General features: G+C 50.3%; 1 protein-coding gene across 2 annotated transcripts in view; it reads left to right on the top strand.

Moving 5' to 3' along the window:
- Positions 1-26,841, top strand: part of ggcx (gamma-glutamyl carboxylase) — a 61,814-nt gene that overhangs the window by 2,484 nt on the left and 32,489 nt on the right. For both annotated transcript variants that reach the window (XM_085971375.1, XM_085971376.1), the window contains exons 3-5: positions 6,288-6,446; positions 25,233-25,398; positions 26,082-26,160. In XM_085971375.1, coding sequence (XP_085827501.1) covers positions 6,288-6,446; positions 25,233-25,398; positions 26,082-26,160 — 404 coding nt within the window. The remainder of the gene's footprint in view (positions 1-6,287; positions 6,447-25,232; positions 25,399-26,081; positions 26,161-26,841) is intronic.

Genomic DNA, 26,841 nt, shown 5'->3' with positions numbered 1-26,841 from the left:
CAGTTGTAGCAATGCTGGCTGCCTCCTAGTGAACATTCTCTGTTTGTTTGAGCCCAGACAGTTGGGTATTGTCTGGCTGTCCCCTCGTGGGAGGGTGGAGCATCATAATCGCTCCTCATCCTATCCTCACTCAACACCCACATGCACACATTAATGGAGGATTTAAACTTTCATATAGATTGGGAGAAGCAGACTAGCTCATGTCAGAAAGGTTGTGAATTTCTTGAATAGGTTCAGGATAGTTTTCTGCAACAATATGTCCTAGATCCAACAAGGGGGCAGGCCATATTAGAATTAGTACTGAGCCAGATTTAGTTAACAGCCTAACAGTGCATGAACATTTATCTAATAACGATCATAATATGATCGAGTTCAACGTAGTGTTTAAAAGGCAGAAACGCGCAACAGCTACTAAGATCCTAGACTTGGGTAAGGCCGACTTCAACGGGACGAGACAGAGACTGTCCACAGTAAACTGGGAAAATCTGTTAATGGGTAAAACGACAGAAGATCAGTGGGAGGTGTTCAAAAAATAATTTAACGTGATACAGAACCAGTTTATACCCCTAAGGAGCAAGAGCTCGACTTACCTCTTTAGTCATCCCTGGCTGTTTTTTTGGTAAGAGACAACATGAAACTAAATTAATTAGCATGCAAAAACTAGCACAGATCCTGGCGAATGGGAGATATACAAAGAACAACAAAAGATGACAAACCAGAAAGTAAGAGCTACATAAAAGGAGTATGAAAAGAAACTTGCAAGGGATATTAAAATCAACACATTTTTTACAATTATATTAGGAAAAAGAGGGTAGTCAGGAGCAATGTGGACCCCTTGAAAACTGTTAATGGTGATACTGTAAATGAAAATAAGGAAATGGCGGACATGCTGAATAATCACTTCACATCAGTATTTACAGTAGAGGAAGAGGATAGCATGCCGGACATCCCAAGGAAACTAATATTGAATCATTGATGGGGACTCGCCAAAATTAATGTAAGCAAAATAACAGCAAAGAAGAAAATAATGGCACTAAAGAGTGACAAATCCCCAGGACAGATGGTTTCCATCTCAGGGTTTTAAAGGGAGTAGGTGAGAACATTGCAGATGCCCGAACTATAATCTTCCAAAGTTCTCTTGATTCAGGAACTGTTCCTTTAGATTGGAAAATTGCTCATGTTACTCTGTTATTTAAGAAAGGTGAGAAAAAGAAACCAGGGAATTATAGACCAGTTAGCCTAACGTCTGTTGTCAGGAAATTACTAGAGTCTATAATTAAGGATAGGGTGACTGAACACCTCGTAAATTTTCAACTGATCCGAGAGAGCCAGCGTGGATTTCTAAAGAGTCGGTCATGCCTGACAAACCTGATGGAATTTTTTTGGAAGGTGTGGCAGAAGTCGTCTTCTTCTTAGGCAGTCCCTCGGAACCGAGGATGACTTGCTTCCACATTAAAAATGAGTTCTCAGGTGACTGATGTGTCCAATGCAGGACCTACAGTCTCTGTCACAGGTGGGGCAGACGGTGGTTGAAGGGGTGGGTGGGTGGGGTGCTTGGGTTGACGTGTGTTCCTTGCGCTGCCTGCGCTTGGCTTCCGTTTGCTCCCGGCGAAGAGACTCGAGGTGTTCTGTGCCTTCCCGATGATGGGTGAAACTAGAACTAGGGGGCATAGTCTTAGAATAAGGGGCTGCTCTTTCAAAACTGAGATGAGGAGGAACTACTTCACTCAGAGGGTGGTAGATCCATGGAATATGCTGCCCCAAAAAGCTGTAGAAGCTACATCATTACATAAATTTAAAACAGAAATAGACAGTTTCCTAGAAGTAAAGGGAATAAAGGGTTATGGGGAGCGGGCAGGAATTTGGACATGAGTCTAGGTTCGGATCGGTCATGGCCCTGTGGGTAGCGGAGCGGGCCCAGGGGCCGTGTAGCCTGATCCTGCTCCTATTTCGTGTTTCTAATTCTGTTAGATTCAGGAGATGGTTCTGTGATAGTGGATTGGCGGTTAGGATCCGATCAGCCATGATCTTATTGAATGGCGGAGCAGGCTCGAGGGGCCGATTGGCCTACTCCTGCTCCTATTTCTTATGTTCTTATGTTCTTCTCCTCCACTTTGTGTGGTCTTGGGACAGGGATTCCCAGGTGTCGATGGGGATGGTACACTTTTTCAAGGAGGCTTTGAGGGTGTCCTTGAAGCGTTTCCTCTGCCCACCTGGGGCTCTCTTGCCGTGCCGGAGCTCCGAGTAGAGCGCTTGTTTTGGGAGTCTCGAATCGGGCATGCAGACAATGTGATCCGTCCATCGGAGCTGATTGAGCGTGGTCAAAGCTTCGATGCTGGGGATGTTGGCCTGAGCAAGAACACTGACGTTGGTGCGCCTATCCTGCCAATGGATTTGCAGGATCTTGCGGAGGCAGCGTTGGTGGTACCTCTCCAGTGCTTTGAGGTGCCTGCTGTACATGGTCCATGTCTCTGAAGCATACAGGAGGGCGGGTATCACTGCTGCTCTGTAGTGGACAGGGGAATGTCTGGATGTTATTTAAATGGACTTCCAGAAGGCATTTGATAAAGTCCCTCATAAGAGACTGTTAGCTAAAGTTAAAGCTCATGGAATCGAAGGCAAATTATTGACCTGGTTAGGAAATTGGTTGAGCGGCAGGCGACAGTGAGTCGGGATAATGGGCAGGGTGTCCCGCAGGGATCTGTGTTGGGGCCTCAACTGTTCCCTGTATTTAATAACGACTTAGATGATGGGATAGAGAGCCATATATCCAAGTTTGCTGTTGACACAAAGATAGGTGACATTGTAAGCAGTGTAGATGGAAGCATAAAATTACAAAGAGATGTTAATAGATTAAGTGAATGGGCAAAACTGTGGCAAATGGATTTCACTGTAAGCAAATGTGAGGTTATCCACTTTGGACTTAAAAAGGATAGAACAGAGTACTTTCTAAATGGTGAAAAACTAGAAACAGTGGAGGTCTAAAGAGACTTGGGAGTCCAGGTACATAGATCATTAAAATGTTATGAACAGGTATAGAAAATAATCAACAAGGCTAATAGAATGCTGGCCTTTGTATCTAGAGTACAAGGGGGTAGAAGTTATGCTGCAGCTGTACAAAACCCTGGTTAGACCACACCTGGAGCACTGTGAGCAGTTCTGGGCACCACACCTTAGGAAGGATAATGGCCCTGAATTTCCGATCCGAGGCTTCCTGCGGGCGGGTGCCTCCGACGGAAAAAAATCTACGCACTTGCCTACTGGCTCCGTAGATCCCGAGGCTTGCGATCCTGGGCCTCTCCTCTTCGAAATGCGCAGGGGCCCAGGTATCCCAGGGGCACATGCGGTTCGCAAGCGCCCCTGGGATCACGTGGGCCATGGGGAACCAATCAAAGAAGGGAATCCCCCTTTACACTTTTGACAGGTCTCTACACACGGATCTGTCAAAAGTATGAATGGGGATCACTTTTTTTAAAATAAAAGTTAAACATTAAATACACTTTTTTTAAATCACATATTTAAAATTACATTAAATATATTTTAAACAAATTTTAAGTTTTTTCAAAAAATTTAAGTTTTTTACGGGGCTAAAAATAAACTTGCCTTTTTTTAAAGTATTTTTATTAAATTATAAATGAGTGGAAATTTTTTTATTTTTTTTAAACTCTTATGCTGGTAAAAGCAGGCTTTACCAGACATAATATTTTTAAAGGTTTTCAGCGGGCGGATGTTGTGCAGAAAGCGGAAATCTCCGCCCGCGGAGGCCCTTTTGACAGATCATCCGCCTGCCTGGGAAGAGAATTCTTGACAGATCGCAAGTGCCGGGTTTTAAGCGCATGTGCTTCGCATGCCTGAAACCGGCACTTGTGAGGCCCCTACGAGTGCGTACACACCCATGAGGGTCGGAAAATCCGGCCCAATGGCGTTGGTGGGAGTGCAGTGTAGATTTACCAGAATGATACCAGGACTCCCAAGGTTTCAATTGCGAGGAGAGATTACACAATCTAGGGTTGGGATCTGCTCTTTCCATTCCTAACCCTTCCCAGATTTCCTGTGAAAGTCAAAGTGCCCACATCCCTTGCTCATTATCTGGGGGGGGGGGCGACATAATTAAACACAGATGGCCAGCTCACATTCCTGAGCGCTCAGCTGCAGTCAGTCAGGCTGGACCTGGAACTTAGGAGGTTAAAGGCTGATTTGATTGAAGTTTTCAGGATGATAAGGGGAACAGATAGGGTAGATAGAGAGAAACTATTTCCGCTGGTTGGGGATTCTAGGACGAGGGGGCATCGTCTAAAAATTAGAGCCAGATCTTTCAGGAGTGAAATTAGGAAACTCGTCTACACACAAAGGGTGGTAGAAGTTTGGAACTCTCTTCCGCAAATGGCAATTGATGCTAGATCAATTGGTATATTTGATAGATTTTTGTTAACCAAAGATATTAAGGGATATGGGGCAAAGGCGGGTATATGGAGTTAGGCCACAGACCAGCCGTGGTCTCATTGAATGGCGGAACAGGCTCGAGGGGCTGACTGTCCTCCTCCTGCTTCTATGTTCCAATGTGTGTGTCACCCATGGGACTGTACCCCTTCAGTTGTCAAGAAAGGTGAATGGGGAAAAATGTGGGGTTGTGAAATGTAAGTCTCATTACCACTCCAATAAAAAAATAACATGTAGGGATCTGTTCTTTCCATTCCTAACCCTTCCCAGGTTTCCTGTGAAAGCCAAAGTGTCCACATCCCTTGCTCATTATCTGGGGGGGCGACATAATTAAACACAGATGGCCAGCTCACATTCCTGAGAGCTCAGCCACAGCCAGTCAGGCTGGACCTGTGTTTTGTGTGTGATACCTTTCATCTTCTGTTTCTACTTACAAAGTGTTTACATGAATTCACTTCTTGAGCTGGTTAGCATGTTTTTTCACTTTGCACTTTTAATACCAGTAGTGTTCTGTTGCACAGCCGAGGCTGGCCAGGGCACAGGGAGCCGAGCCGAGCCGAGGCTGGCCGGGGCGCACACAACAGAGCCGAGGCTGGCCAGGCCGCAGGGAGCTGAGCTGAGCCAAGCCGAGGCTGGCCAGGCCGCAGGGAGCTGAGCCGAGCCGAGGCTGGCCAGGCTGCAGGGAGCCGAGCCGAGGCTGGCCGGGCCGCAGGGAGCTGAGCCGAGCCAAGCTGAGTCTGGCCAGGCCAGGCTGCCTCTTCTGGGTGATTCCTGAACATTTTGCCAACTGCAGTAGAGAAAAAAAGCCCAAATAAAACTCCATTCAGTGAAACCATACTGTCCTAACCCCCAGTCTACGGAGTCTCTCTTGCCTGAAGGCATCCTGACCTGCTGATGTGTACTCCTGCAAACAACCCTGTCTATTTGCTGTGATCTTTTTAACATCAGTAATGATGCTGGGTTCAAGTGTTTGAATGTTGTGGGTCTGGTGGGTCTGATCAGTGCCACTCCCTCACTGGGTCAATCACTGTGGGTGGGAGACCTTCGGAATATACAGAGCTCATGGAGGTAGAGTTCTGTACAGTGGGGTCCTACTTTGTAACTCCGGAGCTACGGAATTCCCTCTACTGTCCCCAAATGGCTCCTGGCCTGGATTAGCTCAGCTGGGTGAGGCTGCATTGCTGCAAATTATTTTCAACCAAGTTTCTTGTCCTCCAGCGTGGAAGATACTGACTCCTCACTGGCACTGATCCACGGGGGATGGTTGTCCACCAGTATCTCTCCCTAGTGGCCTTTCTTCATGTGTGAGCCGAGGCTATGGACAGGCAATTCAACCAAGATTCACAACCAAGTCCGATGCAGTCCTCATCCAATAAACACACGATTTTACCAGCGGGGTCACTGGATAGTGATCGGGAGCAGAAGCCTGAGCTCATTGATTTTATTGGAGAGCTCTTTCAAAGAACACGGGCACGATGGACCGAATGGCTTCCTTCTGTGGTGTATGATTTTCTTCTCACTAATCCTGGACTGGTTGTGCTGAATGGCCTCTTTCTGTGCCGTATATCCTACATAATCCAGAGTGCTGAAGCTAATTAAGCTGCTGAACTGCTCTGATGGTGACCAGTTAATGCAGCTTACTCTGGTGATCAAACTTTGGGCCCTCTGCTCTGTGTGGTTCAGCACCCCCAACGGGCAGTACAATTACCCGCACAGGCTTCGGGGGTCCCACCCAATAAGAAATTTAACAAACTGCTGGCAGATTGGAAAGGGCAATCCTGTAATAATCGGGAAGGACTCTGAGCAGAGTCTGAAAACTGAAACCTTTCTCTCCCTTCCCTCCGCAGGTTTGCTGATGGCCCTCGACATTCCACAGGAACGGGGTTTGAGTTCGCTGGATCACCGGTACTTTGATGAACTGGTGGTCTGCCGCTTTCCTCTATTCAACTTCTTGGAGCCTTTCCCTTTGGACTGGATGTATTTAGTCTTTGTCATCATGTGGTTAGGTGAGTCTCAGGCCTTTGGCCCAACTCTGGGGCCATGTCCATGAAATGGTTACAGACTGGAGATAAGGAAATTGTTTTGAGATTTACCTGACCATCATTTTCCAAACCTCTGGCTACAGATGTGGTGCTGGAGGACTGCTAATGTTGTACCGTTGCTTAAAAAGGGAGAAAGGGATAGACTGAGTAGTTACAGGCCAGTCAGCCGAACCTCGGTGGTGTGCAAATTAATGGAAAAAAATTCTGAGGGACAGTATTAATTGTCATTTAGAAAGGCACGGATTAATCAAGGATATTCAGCATGGATTTGTTAAGGAAAGGTCACGTCTGACTAACTTGATTGAATTTTTTGAGGAGGTAACAAGGTTGATGAGGATAGCACTTTTGATGTAATCTACATGGATTTTAGCAAGGCTTTTGACAAGGTCCCACATGGCAGACGGGTCAGAAAAGTAAACGCCCATGGGATCCAAGGGAAAGTGGCAAGTTGGGTCCAAAATTGGCTCAGTGGTCGATGGGTGTTTTTATGACTGGAAGGCTGTTTCCAGTGGTCCGCAGGGCTCAGGACTAGGTCCCTTGCTTTTTGTGGTATATATCAATGATTTAGACTTCAATGTAGGGGGAAGGATTAAGAAGCTTGCAGATGATACAAAAATTGGCCGTGTGGTTGACGTTGAGGAAGAAAGCTGTAGACGGCAGGAAGATATCAATGGACTGGTCAGGTGGGCAGAGAAGTGGCAAATGGAATTCAATCTGAAGAAGTGTGAGGGAACGCATTTGGGGAGGGCTAACAAGGAAATGGATTACACAATAAATGGTAGGGTACTGAGTAGTGTAGAGGAACAGAGGGACCTTGGAGTGCATGTCCACAGATCCCTGAAGGTAGCAGGACAGGTGGTTAAGAAGGCATATGGAATACTTTCATCTATTAGCTGAGGCATAGAATATAAGAGCAGGAAGGTTATGCTAGAACTGTATAAAAACACTAGTTAGGTCACAGTTAGAGTACTGCGTGCAGTTCTGGTCACCACATCACAGGAAGGATGTGATTGCACTAGAGGGTACAGAGGAGATTTACAGAAAACTGGAGAGTTTTAGCGATGAGGAAAGATTGGATAGGCTGGGATTGTTTTCTTTGGAACAGAGGAGGCTGAGGGGAGATTTAATTGAGGTGTATAAAATTATGAGGGGCCTAGATAGAGTGGATAGGAAGGACCTATTTCCCTTAGCAGAGAGGTCAATCACCAGGGGGCATAGATTTCAAGTAATTGGTAGAAGGATTAGCGGGGAGTTGAGAACTTTTTTCACCCAGAGAGTGGGGGGGTCTAGAACTCACTGCCTGAAAGGGTGGTAGAGGCAGAAACCCTCAGTGCATTTAAAAAGTGCTTGGATGTGCACTTGAAGTGCCGTAACCTACAGGGCTACGGACCAAGAGCTGGACAGTGGGAAATAACAACAGAAAATGCTGGAAAAACTCAGCAGGCCAGGCAACATCCGTGGAGAGAAATTAGAGTCGACGTTTCGGGTCGAAACCCTTCTTCAAAACTGGAAAGGAAATGAAATAGATCGAAAGGCAGGGCTGGGGAGGGAACAAAAGAAGTGAAGAGACATTAAGAGGTATTCAAAACGAGACGAGATGGTGATAGCGCATCATCTCTTTACTAGTCCTATCAACAACACCAAAGACTACGAGATGGACTTATATGAAGTAGGCTTTTATTGACTAAGAACTGGAGCATGCCTCTGCTAGTGAATCCATCCTTCCCGGGGGAAGGGTGGTGAGTCACCTTTATACCCGGGCTTAGGGGTGGAGCCAGGGGTGGAAACATGCCCGGACTTGTACAGAGTTAACAGTGGTTTACTACATTCACCCCTCGTTTAAAAAAGAGTCCGGCGGGGTGAAGTGTTTAAAAAGTTCGTATACGAAAGTCTCTCTGGGGGTCTTGTCTGCCGTAATGATCTTCGTGGTGCCGGTTGCGGCGGTTCTTTGCCCGCGGCCGCTTCTCGCGTGGGACGGAGCACTGGCGTGTCATCCTCTCGGGGTAGGGATGGCACCGGCATGTCGTCAGTTCGTGGTAGACACCCCGGTGGTGGGTAGTGGTGGTGGGTGGAGGTAGTGGATGGTGTTTCGGGTGGTACCTGAGGGTGCGAGGTCTCGAATTGAGACTGTGTCCTCCCGCCCGTCCGGATACGCCACGTACGCGTACTGTGGGTTGGCGTGGAGGAGGTGAACCTTTTCGACCAGGGGGTCCGTCTTATGGCTCCTCACGTGTTTCCTGAGCAGGACGGGTCCCGGAGACGTCAGCCATGGCGGTAGTGATGTCCCCGAGGTGGATTTCCTGGGGAAGACGAACATCTTCTCGTGAGGGGTGGCGTTTGTGGCAGTACAGAGCAGTGATCGTATGCAGTGGAGCGCATCGGGGAGGACATCTTGCCAGCGGGAGATTGGGAGGCCCTTGGATTTTAGGGCGAGCATGGCGGTCTTCCACACCGTTGCGTTCTCCCTCTCTACCTGTCCGTTACCCCGGGGGTTGTAGCTGGTAGTCCTGCTCGTGGCTATGCCCTTCTCGAGCAGGTACTGGCGCAGCTCGTCGCTCATGAACGACGAGCCCCTGTCGCTGTGGATGTAATTGGGGAAGCCAAATATGGCGAACAGGTCGTGGAGGCACCTGATGACTTGGCGCTGGTCATGTCCGGGCAGGGGATGGCGAAGGGGAAACGGGAGTACTCGTCAATAATATTGAGGAAGTACGTGTTGCGGTCAGAGGAGGGAAGGGGCCCTTTGAAATCAACGCTGAGACATTCGAAGGGGCGGGTGGCTTTAATCAGGTGTGCCCTGTCTGGCCTATAAAAACGCGGTTTGCATTCGGCGCAGACCTGGCAGTTCCTGGTCATGGTCCTGACCTCCTCGATGGAGTAAGGCAGGTTGCGAGCTTTAATAAAGTGGAAGAACCTGGTGACCCCCGGGTGGCAGAGATCATTGTGGAGGGTCCGTAGCCTATCAACTTGACATCGACATCGACATGTCCCACGGGATAGGGCGTCTGGGGGCTCATTAAGTTTCCCGGGCCGGTATAAGATATCGTAGTTGTAGGTGGATAACTCGATCCTCCACCGCAATATCTTCTCATTTTTGATTTTCCCCCTTTGTCTGTTGTTAAACATAAATGCTACTGACCGTTGGTCAGTGAGCAGGGTGAAACGTTTACCGGCCAGGTAATGCCTCCAGTGCCGTACAGCCTCCACTATCGCCTGGGCCTCCTTCTCGACTGAGGAGTGTCGAATTTCGGGGCCCTGGAGGGTCCGTGAAAAGAAGGCCACGGGTCTCCCCGCCTGGTTAAGGGTTGTGGCTAGGGCGAAGTCGGATGCATCGCTCTCCACTTGGAAAGGGATGGACTCATCCACTGCGTGCATTGTGGCCTTCGCAATGTCCTCTTTTATGAGAGTGAAGGCCGCACGGGCCTCTGCCGTCAGGGGGAAGGAGGTTGACTTGATGAGGGGCCGGGCTTTGTCCGCATAGTTGGGCACCCACTGGGCATCTCTTCAGGGCTTTTAGGCAGTGGGGGGGGGGGGTAGTTCCAGGAGGGGGCCGATGACTCCGTTTTCCACCACGCAGCCAAGAATAGCGAGGCGCGCAGTGCGGAACATACATTTTTCTCTGTTGTATGTCAGATTCAGCCATTGGGCCATACGGAGGAATTTTTCTAGGTTGGCGTCGTGGTCCTGCCGGTCATGGCCGCAGATGGTGACGTTGTCTAGATAGGGGAAGGTGGCCTGCAGCGCGTTCTGGTCAACCATCCGGTCCATCTCCCTTTGGAAGACCGAGACCCCGTTGGTGACGCCGAAGGGGACTCGGAGGAAGTGGTAGAGGCGACCGTCAGCCTCGAAGGCCGTGTACTGGCGGTCCTCAGGCCTGATGGGGAGCTGGTGGTATGCCGACTTCAGATCAATCGTCGAGAATACTCGATATTGTGCTATCTGGTTGACCATGTCAGATATGCGGGGAAGTGGGTATGTGTCTAATTGCGTGTATCGATTGATCGTCTGGCTGTAATCAATAACCAGGCGCTGTTTTTCGCCGGTCTTTACTACCACCACTTGGGCTCGCCATGGGCTGGTGCTGCCCTCGATAATCCCTTCCCTCAGGAGTCTTTCTACTTCTGATTTAATAAAGCTCCTATCCCCGGCACTGTACCGCCTGCTTTTAGTAGCAATTGGCTTGCAGTCTTTGGCGAGGTTAGCGAACAACAGGGGGGGTTTGACCTTCAGGGTGGACAGGCTGCATACTTTGCGCAGCGCCGTGTTTAAATTCTGCCGGCTGCAGACTGTAAGTGGGGGCAGGGGCCCGCCATATGCCATCGTGACGTTCTCCAGATGGCACTGGAAGTCTAATCCTAGCAGTACGGGAGCGCAGAGCTGTGGCAGGACGAGGAATTTAAACTCTCTGTACTCCACGCCGTTCACTGTCAGAGTCGCTACACCGTAGCCGCCGACGTCCGCCGTATGGGACTTTGAGGCTATAAAGACCTGGTGGCGTGTGTGCATAACCGATAGGGAGTAGCGTCGCACCGTGTCGGGGTAGATGAAGCTCTCCATGCTTCCGCAGTCGAAAAGGCAATTTGTGGCATGGCCATTTACCTTTACGTTCATCATGGACCTGGCTAGTTGATGGGGCCTAGATTGGTCCAGGGTGATGGAGGCCATCGTCGAGGTCGGTGGGTCGCTGTAGTATTCGCCCGCGCCGGGGGCCTGGTCCTGGAATGGTGTCCAAGATGGCGGCTCCCCCTCGGCTGGTGGTGCCCAAAATGGCGGCCTGCACGGCTCACACGTGGTTGGTGGGGTCCAAAATGGCGGCCTGTACGGTTCACACGCGGCGCTGCTGGAATTGGGGGTCGATTTTGCCCTGCACACTCGCGTAGTGGCCTTTCTTGCCGCATTTGGAGCAGGTCGCGTCCTTTGCTGGGCATTGCTGTCTGGGGTGCTTGGCCTGGCCGCAGAAGTAGCATTTCTGGCCTCTGGTCATTGCAGCTGTAGTTGGGCTGCTGGCGGCTTGTGGCCTTACCGGGTCCCAAGATGGCTGCTCCCGTGGCATCCACGTGGCCATCGGTCAGGGGGGTAGGCGTCCATGTTCTGGAGGGCCACGTCTAGCGAGTTAGCGAGGGCCACCGTCTTCTGCAGGTCGAGCCCCCTCTGTTCCAGCAGCCTCTGCCGAGTATAGTTGGACCTGATGCCGGCTACGTAGGCGTCTCGGATCAGGTCTTCCGTGCATTCCTTGGCCGTCACTGCTTTGCAATTACAGTCCCGGCCGAGGACTCTCAGTGCCAGTAAATATTCAGCGCCCGATTCCCCGGGGCGCTGTTTTCGGGTAGCCAGGAGGTGTCTGGCATAGACCTCATTAACAGGCCTCACGTATTGTTCCTTTAGCGTCGCGATGGCGGCCGCGTAAGTAGTGGCGTCTCGGATGATCGAGTAGACTCGGTGGCTCACCTGTGAGTTCAAGACAAGCCGTTTCGCGTCATCTGTAGTGACAGTAGTGCTGGAGGCCTCCAGGAAGGCTTCGAAACAGCTCAGCCAGTGTTCAAAGTTATTGGCTGCATCTGCTGCTTGAGGTTCCGGCTTCAAGATTTGCTCCATGTCGAAAATTAGTCAATAAAATTGATGCACTATCAATAACACCAAAGACTACGAGATGGACTTATATGAAGTAGGCTTTTATTGACTAAGAACTGGAGCATGCCTCTGCTAGTGGATCCATCCTAAGAGCTCCCGGGGGAAGGGTGGTGAGTCACCTTTATACCCGGGCTTAGGGGTGGAGCCAGAGGTGGAGACATGCCCGGACTTGTACAGAGTTAACAGTGGTTTACCACACAGACATGTACAGGTTAACAGTGGTTTACCACACAGACATGTACAGAGTTAACAGTGGTTTACCACACAGACATGTGGTGAACCACTGTTAACCCTGTACATGTCTGTGTGGTAAACCACTGTTAACCCTGTACATGTCTGTGTGGTAAACCACTGTTAACCCTGTACATGTCTGTGTGGTAAACCACTGTTAACCCTGTACAAGAGACAAAAGACGGCTCAGATTAGGAAGCTGAACGCCAACTCTCCGACACCTCCTCCTACTTCCACCTGGACCATGACCCCACTACCGAACATCAAACCACCGTTTCCAAGACTGTCACTGACCTCATCTCCTCTGGAGATCTTCCCCCCCCCCCCCCCCCCCCCCACGGCCACCAACCTCATAGTCCCCCCAACCCCGCTTCTACCTCCTCCCCAAGATCCACAAACAGGACTGCCCTGGTAGATCCATCGTTTCAGCCTGTTCTTGCCCCACGGAACTTATCTCTTCCTATCTCGATACTATCTTTTCTCCCCTTGTCCAGTCTCTTCCCACCTACATCCGCGACTCTTCGGACGCCCTCCATCACTTTAAGTTTCCAGTTTCCTGGCCCCAACCGCTTCCTTTTCACCATGGACGTACAATCCCTCTACACCTCCATCCCCCACCAGGATGGCCTGAGGGCGCTCCGCTTCTTCCTTGAACAGAGGCCCGACCAGTCCCCATCCACCACTACCCTCCTCCGCCTGGCTGAACTTGTTCTTACATTGAACAACTTCTCCTTTAACTCCACTCATTTCCTCCAAATCAAAGGTGTTGCTATGGGTACCCGCATGGGTCCTAGCTATGCCTGCCTTTTCGTGGGATATGTGGAACACTCTTTGTTCCAGTCCTACTCGGGTCCCCTCCCTCACCTCTTTTTCCGGTACATTGATGACTGTATCGGTGCAGTTTCCTACTCTCGCCCTGAACTAGACAATTTCATTCACTTTGCCTCCAATTTCCACCCTTCCCTCACCTTCACATGGTCCATCTCTGACTCTTCCCTTCCCTTCCTCGACTTCTCCGTCTCCATCTCTGGGGATAGGTTATTAAGCAACATTCACTACAAGTCCACTGACTCCCACAGCTACCTGGACTACACTTCCTCCCACCCCGCCTCCTGTAAGGACTCTATTCCATTCTCCCAGTTTGTCCATCTCCGCTGCATCTGTTCTGACGATGCCACCTTCCTCACCAGTGCTTCCGACATGTCTTCCTTTTTCCTCAACCGAGGATTCCCCTCTACCGTGGTTGACACGCCCCTCGACCGTGTCCATTCTATCTCCCGCACTTCTGCCCTCACCCCTGCCCCTCCCTCCCGGAACCACGATAGGGTTCCCCTTGTCCTCACCTTTCACCCCACCAGCCTCCACATTCAACGGATCATCCTACGCCATTTCCGCTACCTCCAAAGCGATCCCACCACCAAACGCATCTTCCCCTCCCCTCCCCTTTCAGCATTCCGTAGGGACCGCTGCCTCCGAGACACCCTAGTCCACCACTCTATCACCCCCAGCACCCCTTCCCCTTTGCCTTTCACCTTCCCGTGCAAGCGCAGGAGATGTAACACCTGCCCTTATACCTCCCCCCTTCCCACTGTCCAGGGCCCCAAACACCCCTTCCAGGTGAAACAGCGATTTACTTGTACTTCTTGCAATTTAGTATACTGTATTCGCTGCTCACGATGTGGTCTCCTCTACGTTGGGGAGACCAAACGCAGATTGGGTGACTGCTTTGTGGAACACCTCCGTTCAGTCCGTAAGGGTGACCCCGAGCTTCCGGTCGCCTGTCATTTTAATTCACCGCTCCATTCCCACTCGGACCTCACCGTCCTTGGCCTCTTGTATTGTTCCACAGAAGCTCAACGTAAACTCGAGGAACAGCACCTCATCTTCCGACTAGGCACTTTACAGCCTTCCGGACTCAATATCGAGTTCAACAATTTCAGATCATAACCTCGGCCCCTATTACATTTTTACTTATATATTTTTTTTCCCACCCCTTTGTTTTGGGTTTCCCCCCCCCCCCCATTCCTCTTTTTTTTACATGACAGCTGTTTCTCATTCTGCCAGAACATTTCACACCTAATCTGAGCCGCCTTTTGTCTCTTTACTAGTCCTATCACCATCTCGTCTGGTTTTGAATACCTCTTGGTGTTGATTCACTTCTTTTGTTCCCTCCCCAGCCCTCCTTTCGATCTATTTCATTTCCTTTCCAGTTTTGAGGAAGGGTTTCGACCCAAAACGTCGACTCTAATTTCTCTCCACGGATGTTGCCTGGCCTGCTGAGTTTTTCCAGCATTTTCTGTTGTTATTTCGGATTTCCAGCATCTGCAGTATTTTGCTATCGCGCTGGAAAGTGGGATTGGGCTGGATCGCTCTTTTTTTTCAGCTGACACAGACACGATGGGCCGAATGGCCTCCTTCTGTGCCATAAATCTCTCTGATTCAGTGATACCTGACTTGTGGCGGAACAAAAAACCCTCTATTGTACACTCCAACACGTCATCCATAACTACCATTACCTGGCCCGCCAAGGTAGCTCATGTTTTACACTGAGAAACTAAAGGCAAGGCTGAGGCCCATAACACAAGACAGCAGCAAGGTTGAAAAGAGGAGGTGAGGTAAATTAGGAAACAGTGCTCACAATACACCCAGCTCCGGTTTTAATGCCTGTAGATTTTGGGATGAAGGGAAGATAAGGGAGGTGAAGAGTTGAGTAATGGAGGAGCTGAAACTATCTGTTAGTCATTGGGTAGTAGCTTTATTTTACAATGGCCCAGAAATTCGGGTCCCAACGTGTGAATACGCACGGGGTACTCACGTGTAGGCCCAACGAAAGTGCCGGTTTCCTGCATGCACTGCGCATGTGCGGGAAACCGGCACTTCCGTTCCCCTGAAAGAAGGTGTTGACAGGTGGAACGCGTGCGCCGGAGAGGCAGCGCGTGCGCCTGGAACTTACGTTTTTTTGCAGGTTTCTCCGGGAGGGTAAGTCTCCAGCAGTTACACTTTTAAAAAGCAGGCGCAAGGCCGGCTTTTAACAAGGTAAGTGGTGAATTAATTAAAACTAAAACATTTTTTCCACAGGTTTATTATTTTTAAATACTTTAAAGAAAGGTAAGTTTATTTTTAGCCCCGTTAGAAAATGTAATTAATTTTTTCAAAAATTTAAATTATTGGTTAAAATAGTTATTTCATGTAATTTTTAGTTATTTTAAAAATGTGATTTAAAAAAAAAAAAAAAATGTATTTGAAGTTTTAGTGATGTTTTGGGGCTTATAGTATTTATAGTTTTGACAGCTCTTCCTGTCAAACGTATGAATGAGGCATTCCCTGCTACCATTGGCTCTCCATGGCCCATGTGATCCCAGGAGACGCATCGAACTAACTGCGCCCCGGGATACACAAGCACTGCGCGCCGGCAGCTGGAGGAGGCCCAGGATCGGAATCCCACACGGGCCCACAGCTCAACGGCCGGCGTGCTAGGTAAGTGCAGGTCAGAGGCTTACACCCGCGGGAAGCCCCCGACCCGAATTTCTGGGCCATTGTTACCTCTGTCCATGTAAAGATGAAAGATATTCTACATATAAAAAGAAATGTAAACTTTCTGGCAACAAGTCCAGTCTGTTAATCAACTTCTCAGCTGAGACTCTTAAAACTTGATCAGAACTGTGTAAGATTATAGGTCTAGAAATTCGTGGCTGCCACAAAAGCTGCTGGTGCCACTGCGGCCGGGGGTTAATGGCCGCCGAAAATGGTTGCACTGACAGGAGTGAAAAATTGGCGGTGGGGACTAATGATTATTAGCCCAGCACTAAAGTCACCATGTAACGCCCTCCTGGTGGTATTCGTCCCGGCCTCCGGCCCCAATTTGGCTTCCGCAAGCGGCATTACAGCTTCGAGCAGCCTCTGAAAGCGAGGCGGTGATTTTGCAAAGCATTGTGCGATCTTAAAAGGGCAACGGAGTGTCGTTTTCTTAAAGGGGCAATGCCTTCTGAAATGATAAAAATAAGAATGATGTAAAAATAGGCAGTTTTCAACCCTTGCAGCTCAATTTCATTCTGAAAAATAAAATTAAGAGTTATAAATAATTCTCAAATGGCAGTCTTCAGCTCTTGAAGCTGAATTGCCTTCCGCAACTAAAAAAAAAAAAAAAAATGGGAAAAGTGCATTAGCACTAACACAAATGGTTGAGCAAGCCAGGGAAGGGGCACCCAGGGTCTCCAGCTCTGTGCAGGGGGTCAAGAAAAGTCCTCTACGCACAGGGGTCAGGAGGCCCTCCACAAAGAACAATGTGGGATCAGATCACCAAGGCCAGCAGTATCACCCCCCCCCCCCCCCCCCCCCCATACCTGGCTCCAGTGCCCAAAGAAATGACCTCAGACCACTGGTCAAGGTCAGTAAATGCATCTTCAAAAGCCGTCTCCTACCAACTGCACCACTAGCTGCACACACTTCTCAATGGACAACTCCCCCGCAACCCCCACTCCCGCCAATCACTCCCCAACCAACAATCTGTACGAATCACGAGGCACATCTCCCATTCCTAGCTTCACCTCACCCCCTTGGAGGAGACGGTGCTGGCGATTCTTGGCAGGGGCATGGCAGAGCCCTTGGCCAGTGGCGGGGCTGAAAGGATACAAGATGCTGGTCTCCTCATACGTTATCCTCCTCCTCGCATGCACCTTTTGCTTTCCCGCCCTCCCCTCACCACAACTCCACCCTTTTGCCTTCCTCATTTCGCACACCGAAGAAATGTAGCCTGCCCAGTAGTGCTTAACCAAGAAGATGGAGAGGAGAGTGAAGAAGAAGAAACACCGTCACTCGATTTGACACTCCCAGCCACCAGCTTCTCGAGGTCGACCAGCAAGACTATTTGCAGTGTCCCCCACTGAAAGTCAGCAGCCTTCCACAGCCATGCTGCAGTCACTGGGGTCACACTGCATGACATCAGTAGGATAGGCAAAGGCACATATAAGACAGTCACTAAGGGAATGCATAAGGGTAATTAGTTGATTTCTTGATGTCATATTGGATGGATAGATGTATAAACTTGGATTGAAAAGTTTGCTTTGTGGTGGCTTTTATTTCAGCATTGTGGCCAAGAGGACGCTGTGATGGTCAGTAACAGAGAGAAGGGAAGGTGTGGGACAAATGTTGAGGGGGGAATTGGGGTTGTGGTCACTGGGACCGCAGACAAATGATTCCAACCCGGATATCCCGGCCAGAAAGGGGCTGTCTGGGTTGCATCCTTCACTCAGCTTCCTCCTCTTCTGCATCTTCCTCTTCCCTCTGCGAGCGGATGCTGTAAATCGGAAATAAAAGCATAAAATGTTGGAAATACTCAGCAGGTCAGGCAACATCTCGACCTGAGACGTGAACTCTGTTTCTCTCTCCACGGATGTTGCCTGACCTGCTGAGTATTTCCAGCATTTTCTGTCCTCTCGGAGGCCTTCCTTTTACCATCTGAGGCCTTACAAGCATCCAGTAGCACTCCCTGCACACTTTAAAAACTTTTAGCATGTATTGCACCAAGCCACTACTTCAATAAAAATCAAAAAAATCCACTCCAAAAGCTTAAATGCAAGCTCACCTGAAAGATGTGTGTATCCCTTTAAGAGCTGCTGACTGCCTCTGTCAGTCTGCTGTACACTGGCCTTTCAGACCGAGCTTCGCACCCAGCGCTGAACTCCGCGCTAAGGTCCAACTTCGCTAAGGTCCAACTTCACTGAGGTGACGTTAAGTCGTTGTGTCATGCCGACTGACGTCGCCCTCTCTATTTACATTTCCAGAGCGAGCGCTGCTATCGGCAGCACTAAGGCTCTCGCTCCTACCACTCGCAGCCGCCGAGTCCCGCACCAGAGAAGGGTGCTGGAGTGGCGGCTGCCATTTTTCATCACGATTCCAGCGCTAATGGGTGGTGCTAAGGTAAGTAATTACTAGGCGTTTAGTCTTTTTGCTAAATAAAGAGCAAACATTTATCACTGTACCGTTGAATTGCTGTGCTGTCCACCAGGTCCGACCCACTAACCCCTGGTCAGCTTTCAGTGAGCCACTCACGGCCTGTCGCCTAATTACTGCCTCCGTGTTATTCTTGCTTCAGCACCAATTGGTATTTAATTTGTATTTGAGAATCCTTCATTGAGAAGGACTGAGTTGCACAGCCGGTTAGATATTTACCTTTCACCTCTGGGACCTGAGTTCCAATCCAGTTCAGATGCTGGGATAAAAGTTTCTTCTGTCTGGTGGCAGCGAGAGACCCGTGTGAAATGGGTTGGTGGGCAGTGCCAGTCCTGATCCTAGTGGGCACGGGCTGGCCGCAACAAACTATCCCTAATTGGTGACCTCATTCAGAAAGGCCACAAGGTGGCTGGTGTGGGAAATGGGGAAAAATGACCAACTGTTGCGATATGGCGCATCCTCATTAAGTTGGACTCTGGCACATTTTTGTGCCAATGTAGAGGGAGATTTACTCTGTATCTAACCCACACTGTACCTGCCCTGGGAGTGTTTGATGGGACAGTGTAGAGGGAGCTTTACTCTGTATCTAACCCACACTGTACTTGCCCTGGGAGTGTTTGATGGGACAGTGTAGAGGGAGCTTTACTCTGTATCTTGAAGGGATAATTACAAGTCCTAGCCCTTCCGGGCTACCCAGATCAGGAGTATTCCCCAGACGTTCACCTTCAGCTTAAGTTAGAGATAGCCGAATTCCATAAGACGCTTAAATGGGTCTAAAGGTTCAGGCTATCTCTCCCTAAAGGAAAGGAACGACTGAAGATGTTACCGTCCTCCAGATAGCATTTTTAATAAGTTTAACTAGACTGTAACCTTCCGGATATTATGAGGGTCTGGAATACCCCCCAGAATTCTGCACTCCTTACAAAAGAGTGTACAGAAATTGGGTTCGCGAATTTATACAGAATGACTCTTTGAGACAATTCTGTTGAATCAGTCGCAACATTAACAATTCAAAATACAGATAGCTCACATTTCTTATTTCTCAGAGATCTTTATTTTCAAATCTTTACTTCGTTACATTTCTACATTTCTTACTTACTTCTAAATCCAGATTATCCACCAAAATCAATTACTTTGATTAGCCGAGACTCATAGCTAAAAACTTAGAGCGTGCCTGTGAAGTTGAGAAACGTTTGGCCTGTTCAGCGAGTTCTGACTTTCTGTTTGAAAAGCTCTTATTTTTACACCCTTTTTGCAGTGGTTTATTCTTTGAAGTTTTCTGTTGATGTCAGCTAATTTTCTTTATTGAGACCTCTGTTGAATGCTTTCTATCTTACTGTCAATTCAACTATGGCATGCATAATTATGTCTCTACCTTTTTAGGTGTTTCAAAAACCATCATAAAAACAATATGACAGCTATGGTTTCTGTTTGATGCCATTCTTACAAAATTCTTTCATTCAATTCTTAATATTGGCTTAACTGGTTTTTAACAGACGTTGGCCTAGAAATTCAGTATAGCCACTTTTGGGGCAGAAAAGTTGGGCGGCCGCTAAAGTTTGCGCCCGGCGCAAAGTCGAGGCCACTTCGCCGATATTCAGTAGCTTCGCCCTAAGAGTTTGCTCGAGCGCTAAAACTGGCGTTCCACAACTATCTTTAGGCGCAAAGCCGGCGGTGCTGAGCTAAACCGCCGAGGCCGGGCGCAGCGCAGGTGCGGTCATTTCTTGATTGACAGCAGACACCCTGGCGCCGGCCAGCTCTTAAAGGGGGAAGGGTCGAGTTCGTCTGCTGCCACGCCCTGGACACTGCAGCCCTCCAGCTAGGCCTAAACACTGCTGCTGAACAGAAATAGCGCCGGGAAAGATGCAGAAGGCCCGTGAACGAACGCAGCGCTTCTCTGGCCATGATTTGAAGCTGCTGGTTGGGGCTTTGGAGAGGAGACGCAAACACCTGTTCCCGGACCGTGGGAAGAAGCCTGCGACCAGCATCTACAGGAAAGCCTGGAGGGAGGTCGCCATCAGGGTGACAGCCAACAGCGAGGTCCCCAGGAACTCTGTCCAATGCAGAAAAAAGTTCAATGACCTCACCAGAATTGTCAGAGTGAGTCCCCTTTCCAGTGTCCTCCTCATCCTTGCATATGCACCTCACATTATGGGCAAGGGGACCTGAAAGCCCTAATGGCCAGCCCTCATCCAGCAGCTATGGGACTGGCATGAACATCAATTGCACTTTCCACACTGGCCAAGCTATTTGACCATGGGAGGCAGTGCACACCAGATCAGGGCTACACACTGGCCAAGCTATTCGACCATGGGAGGCAGTGCACACCAGATCAGGGCTACACACTGTGTACTTAGAGGCCGTCCTTTCTCTTGCAGGCCAAGCTGGCCCACAATCAGAAGAGCCGGACTGAGACCGGGGGAGGCGGTCCCCAGATCCAGCAGCTCACTGACCTGGAAGAGCGCGTGGGTCGCCTCATGGGAGCCCGGGTGATTGGGCCCGTTGCCAGTGGAGATGCCGACCCTGTTCTGGGCACCAATGGTAAGGACATCACCTTTTGGACCTCTCTCGTCCCACTTGCGCATCAGATCTACATTCTTTGCCACTGTCCGACCAATGCGCTGAATGCCACCACTCATGCCTCCCTCGCTGACTCCCTCTCCTCAATCTAAAGCTACTCTTGTCCCTTCCTGCTTTCAGATGGTGAGGAGGAGGTCCCTGAAGCTGCCAGTGACAGCCCCTCGGAAGAGGAAGGCAGCCCATCAGGGGAACCCTCGCCCGCGCCAGGGGATGCCAATGTAGGGGACACGTCTTCCCTGGAGGAGAGCCTGGGGGAAGTGTCGGAGGGGAGTGTCGCTCCTGGGACCAGTGGCGTGCAGCAACGCAGGGGGTGTGCGGTTGCTCAGCGGCCTTCTTCCCAGAGGGGTGTAGTTGCTGGGCCCAGTGGCATCCAGCAACGCGGGAAGGGTCGGCCAGCTCGGCGGTCTTCTCCCCAGAGGGAGAGCCCGGCCTCCAGTCCGGCGACGGTCAACTCCGAGGAGCTGCGCCTCCTCGATCAAATGTCCGTGGACTCGGCGCGCCGGCACACCGAGCTCATGGGGGTTGTGGCACGGATGCCCGAGGCCATCGAGTCCCTGGCTCATAGTGTGGCCGAGTTCGGGGCCTCACAGGCCAGGAGTTTGTAGCTATTCGGGGCAGCACAGGACGCGAGTCGTGCTGAATTCGTGGCAGCACAGGCAGCGAGTTGGGTGGAATTCGGGGCAGCTCACGCAGCGAGTGGGCAGGTGATCAGTGGTGCCGTGCAGTCACTGGCTGGTCTGATGCGGTCACAGACCAGGGCAGCACGGGCACTCACTGCTGCCACACTCGCGTCAGCCAGGCATCGCCAGGACACCCGCCGCGCTGTAGCAGCACAGCGGTCTGTCGTTCGGCACATTACAGCGCATGCTGCAGTGCGGGCCCGGGCGAGTGCCAGTGTGTCACTTGACCAGCGGCCGCCTGCCATACGCCAGCTTACCCCCATTCCTCCAGCCGCCACTGTCACTCCCCCAGTGGAGCTGCCACGAGATGCTGGTCCGACTGATGCTGGCCAGCCACAGCTGCAGCATTCACCAGCCGGCCCCTCGAGGCCCAGACCTCGTCTAGGCCGACCCCCAAGGACATCTGCCGTGACGACATGTGCCCCTCAGGAGCCTTCCCCCAGCCTTGCAGTAGCCACTGGGCATGGTTTGAGGAGGAGCAGCAGGGCGGCCAGGGGCCGCCAAAGGCTGGACAAGGAATCGCCCTCGCGGGCCACAAAGTAGAGGGTGTGGACAAATGTTTGTTTATATTGGGATGGTTGTTTTGTTTCTGGGGATGGTTGTTTTGTTAAGGCCGAGGATGAAGGCCATTTTTGTTTAAATGTTTTGTTATTCCTCCCCAGGTTGTGGGAGTGAATCATGTGTGTGACTGTTTTTTGGGGGGTGTTGTCTGTTTTTGGGTTTCATGTGGGAAGGGCCCTGAGTTTGTTCAATAAAGCATTTTATTTATTCATCTTGTCCATGTTTGATCTTTGAAGTGTTTGTTGCCTTAAGCGGCTGAGGGCTTGCGGAGCGGCTGCATTCATGTTCTTTCATTGGCACAAGCCATTCCCTGACGGGGCCTAGAAGTGACGTTCAATAAGCCGCCGACGGGCGGCCCTTGGACCTTGTGCCTCCCTCCTGGCCTGGTACTCCTCCTCCTCCTCCTCATGCTCCTCCTCCTGAGGTGGTGCTCCAGCATGAGGTGGCAGTGCCTGAGTCCTGCGGATAGCCAGGTTGTGCAGCATGCAGCAAACGACCACGAACTGGGAGACTCGCTCCGGCGAATACTGCAGAGATCCGCCGGAACGATCCAGGCAGCGGAACCGTTGCTTGAGGACGCCAATTGTTTGTTCTATGATGTTCCTAGTCGCTTGATGGCTCTCGTTGTATGCCTCTTCAGCAGGGGTCCTGGGCGCGCGGAGCGGGGTCATGAGCCAGGTACACAAAGGATAGCCTTTGTCCCCGATAAGCCATCCTCTTGGGTGAGGCTGTGCCTGGAAGATGTCAGCCACAGTAGTCTGTCGCAGGATAAAGGCATCGTGGCTGCTGCCTGGAAAGCGGGCATTGACAGCTAGGATGCGCTGCCTGTGGTCACACACCAGCTGTACGTTGAGGGAATGGTAGCCCTTCCGGTTGCGGTAATCCTCGGGATGGTCCAGAGGTGCCCGCAAAGCCACATGCGTGCAGTCAATGGCGCCCTGCACCATGGGGAAGTCCGCGATTCTTGCAAATCCCACTGCACGCTGCTGCTGCCTCTCCAGGGTCATGGGGAAGGAGATGAATTGGCGTCTCCTTCTGAAAAGGGCATTGGTGACCTGGTGGATGCAGCAATGCACGGCGAACTGGGATATGTTAGCAATGTCCCCAGCAGCTGATTGGAAGGAGCCAGTGGCATAGAAGTTCAGAGCCACCGTCACCTTCACTTCCACCGACAGAGACGTCTTGCAACTCAGCTGTGGACGCAGATCTCTGTGAAGCAGATGGCAGATCTCTGCAACCACCTCCCTTCTGAATCGCAGCTTCCTAACACATTGCGCGCCAGTCATGTTGAGATACGAGACCTGCTGGCGGTATTGCCTGAGTGGGTAAGGCCCACGTTGCCAACGCCTGTTGCCCCCTTTGCGTCTAGCCAGGGCTGCCCCTCTAACACAGCGTCTGCGAGCCCTTCCGACATAATCCTGAAACTCGGCATTGGCACCCCATGCAGCCCCCATAATATGCTGGGAAACAATGAGATATCAGTGAAGGAGAATTGCAAAGCTCTGGCCTGAAGCCAAAAATACCTGTCCTAGTGTTGGCCCAAAGCAGTAAGCTCCCTTCCTTGGTTTTTTTCAAAAAATCCGTTGCACAAGAGTGATTGCTGCAAAATGCCTGCCCTTTATAGTGCAGGGTAAGTGCCCTTTAATTTGCGCTCCCCGCGGCCTGCTTCGGCTGTGCACCGTTCCACTCCACAGTCGTTAGGGCCGCCCGGCGCACAATGGGCCGGCGCGACTGAAGTTCCGGTTTGGGGCGCACAAAGGGCGTTGCACGAGGAAATGACGTCATAATCTGCGCGCGCAGCAGGGCGCGCGCAAAGACTTTGCGCCGGCGCTAAATGTCTACTGAAGTTGGGGCGAGGCGCAGATCGCGGGGCGAGGCGCAGATCGCGCTGCGCCCGGGCGCTAAGCGCCTAGCGCTCGAGATCTACTCCTAAGGCGCTAACGGCTGGCGCACGCAACTGAATTTCTAGGCCGTTGAGCCTCCTTACTGCTCCAAGTTCAATACAAACACAATGTAATTGCTTGGTATCTCTATTGAAGTCATATCTTCAAAGTGTTCTTGTTGGTATCACATTTACTATGTATATATTAAAGAAACTTTGACCAGAGTGTTTCATGCATTTCTAGCTATCTCAATTGGTTGCATATTTAATCCTGTTTCCTGTCTTCCAAGTTTAACATAAAAACTATTTGACCAGCAGGTGTTTCTTTTACTTGATGTCATCTTTTCAAAGGCACATGCCTCTTTTATTGTTTGTGTTTCTGTTCAATGTGTTAGCTGGTAACACAAACTGGACATTTTCATTGTGTTCCCTCCAAACTCTAGACCTTTTCGGAAGCGCCAAACTGCCATTTCAATGGGGTAATTCTTTTAGTATATTTAACTAATTCCCATTTCAAAGCTTGTTTGATTTTTACAACTTTGTTAAACAACTGATCTTTATCTCAGAAGCCTGTATTTCTGTTTGCAGCCTGTGTCTCCGAGGCTTTAGGTTTTTAAATCCAGTATATCATGTATTAATAATATCAGTATTCTGTTCATATTATGGTGTATCTTTTTGAAATATGGCGTATTTCCTCACAATCTAACCTGTGCTGTACCTGCCCTGGGAGTGTTTGATGGGACAGTGTAGAGGGAGCTTTACTTTGTATCTAACTCGTGCTGTACCTGCCCTGGGAGTGTTTGATGCTGATACTGGGCACCGGAAATGAAAAGTATTCTAATTCCCAGCACTGATATACCTCACCTAGATTGAGCACAACATTGAATTATGTGCGGGGATAACACAGTATTTCACTAGTCATTGATCTCATCATTGTTTCTGGGACCGTGCTGTGCACAAATTGTCTTCTAGCCCACTGCACTTCAAAACAATTCATTGTATGTGAAGTGCTTTGAGAGATTTCTGAGGGAGAAGCTGTGGTTAATGCTTTAACCAGTGGATTTGATGGATCTGCAAATCCATTGGCAGGATAGGCGCACCAATGTCAGTGTAAGTCCCGCATTGGACTCATCAGTCACCTGAGAACTCATTTTTAGTGTTGAAGCAAGTCACCCTCGGTTCCGAGGGACTGCCTAAGAAGAAGAATGCTTTAACCCACGCCTCTCTCCGCAGGTGCCATGGGGATCATGCTTGGCTGTTTTTATCGGCTGTCCTGCCTGATGTTTCTCATCCCATACTGGTACAACTTCTTCCTGGATAAGACCGCATGGAACAACCACTCGTACCTGTACGGACTCATCGGGTTCCAGCTCACGTTCATGGATGCCAACAGATACTGGTAGGAAGCTCAGGGTTTCAGCAAATACAACCCGCTGGCTCAGAGACTGAGCGGGAAGTGTTGTCTCCTGATCACCTCGAGCTCCTTCCCCTCGTGTGTATTCTGTTTATCCCCATCCCCTGTTGTGTTCCCATTTGTATTTTCTTCCCTTTTCCTCCTCGGCTGCTGCTATAAGTATCGACGGTTCCCAGGTGCATCTCCAATACCTGCTCCGACTGGCCATCTCCCAGAGTGCCATCAAGCTGTTGGACTGTGGAGGGCATCACAACTGAGCCTGGGGGAGAGAGACACACAGACACACACACACCCCTCCCTCTGGTGCATTGAGACCAATTATATCACCTGAACCGCTGCCTTGGCTGAGATTGGCTATCTCAGCACGGACTAGAGATTGAACTTGAGTCTTTCCTGGTCTGTGGTATCCAGCGAGTTTATCCTCTGGGCCTTTCAGGGGAGCCCCTGACTGAGCTGTGGCAGCATCTAACGTCCTCTCATTGACCCCAGTTGCTCCAAACTCAGTAACCAGGACTGCGGCTGTCAGATTGTTCATCAAATCACCAGGTCGACATTCTTCATTAAGATCTAGCCAGGTGCCGCTTGAAGTCACAAGATTCACTACAGACATTCCCTTCAGTTGATCACCAGTAAATCACAATTTTTTAATTTTAATTTGAACCTCTTAGGTCTCTTGACGGATTACGAAACCCAAAAAAGAGGAATGCTCAGGTGCCGCTGTGGAATTACACTCTGCTGAGGGCGCAGGTTAGTAGTGACTCTTAAACTGTACGTCACACGAATCTCTCAGTCCTGACACTGCACGTCACACGAATCTCTCTGTCCCTGACACTGCACGTCACACGAATCTCTCAGTCCCTGACACTGCACGTCACAGGAATCTCTCAGTCCCTGACACTGCACGTCACAGGAATCTCTCAGTCCCTGACACTGCACGTCACACGAATCTCTCAGTCCCTGACACTGTACGTCACAGGAATCTCTCAGTCCTGACACTGCACGTCACACGAATCTCTCAGTCCCTGACACTGTACGTCACACGAATCTCTCAGTCCCTGACACTGCACGTCACACGAATCTCTCAGTCCCTGACACTGTACGTCACACGAATCTCTCAGTCCCTGACACTGCACGTCACAGGAATCTCTCAGTCCCTGACACTGCACGTCACACGAATCTCTCAGTCCCTGACACTGTACGTCACAGGAATCTCTCAGTCCCTGACACTGCACGTCACACGAATCTCTCAGTCCCTGACACTGCACGTCACCGGAATCTCTCAGTCCCTGACACTGCACGTCACAGGAATCTCTCAGTCCCTGACACTGCACGTCACACGAATCTCTGTCCTGACACTGTACGTCACACGAATCTCTCAGTCCCTGACACTGCACGTCACACGAATCTCTCAGTCCCTGACACTGCACG

The sequence above is a fragment of the Somniosus microcephalus genome, chromosome 30 (genome assembly GCF_052327205.1).
Source record: "Somniosus microcephalus isolate GS21.2 chromosome 30, FLI_Smic_1.0, whole genome shotgun sequence".
NCBI classification, from domain to species: domain Eukaryota; kingdom Metazoa; phylum Chordata; class Chondrichthyes; order Squaliformes; family Somniosidae; genus Somniosus; species Somniosus microcephalus.
This window is presented reverse-complemented; position numbering and strand designations above follow the sequence as displayed.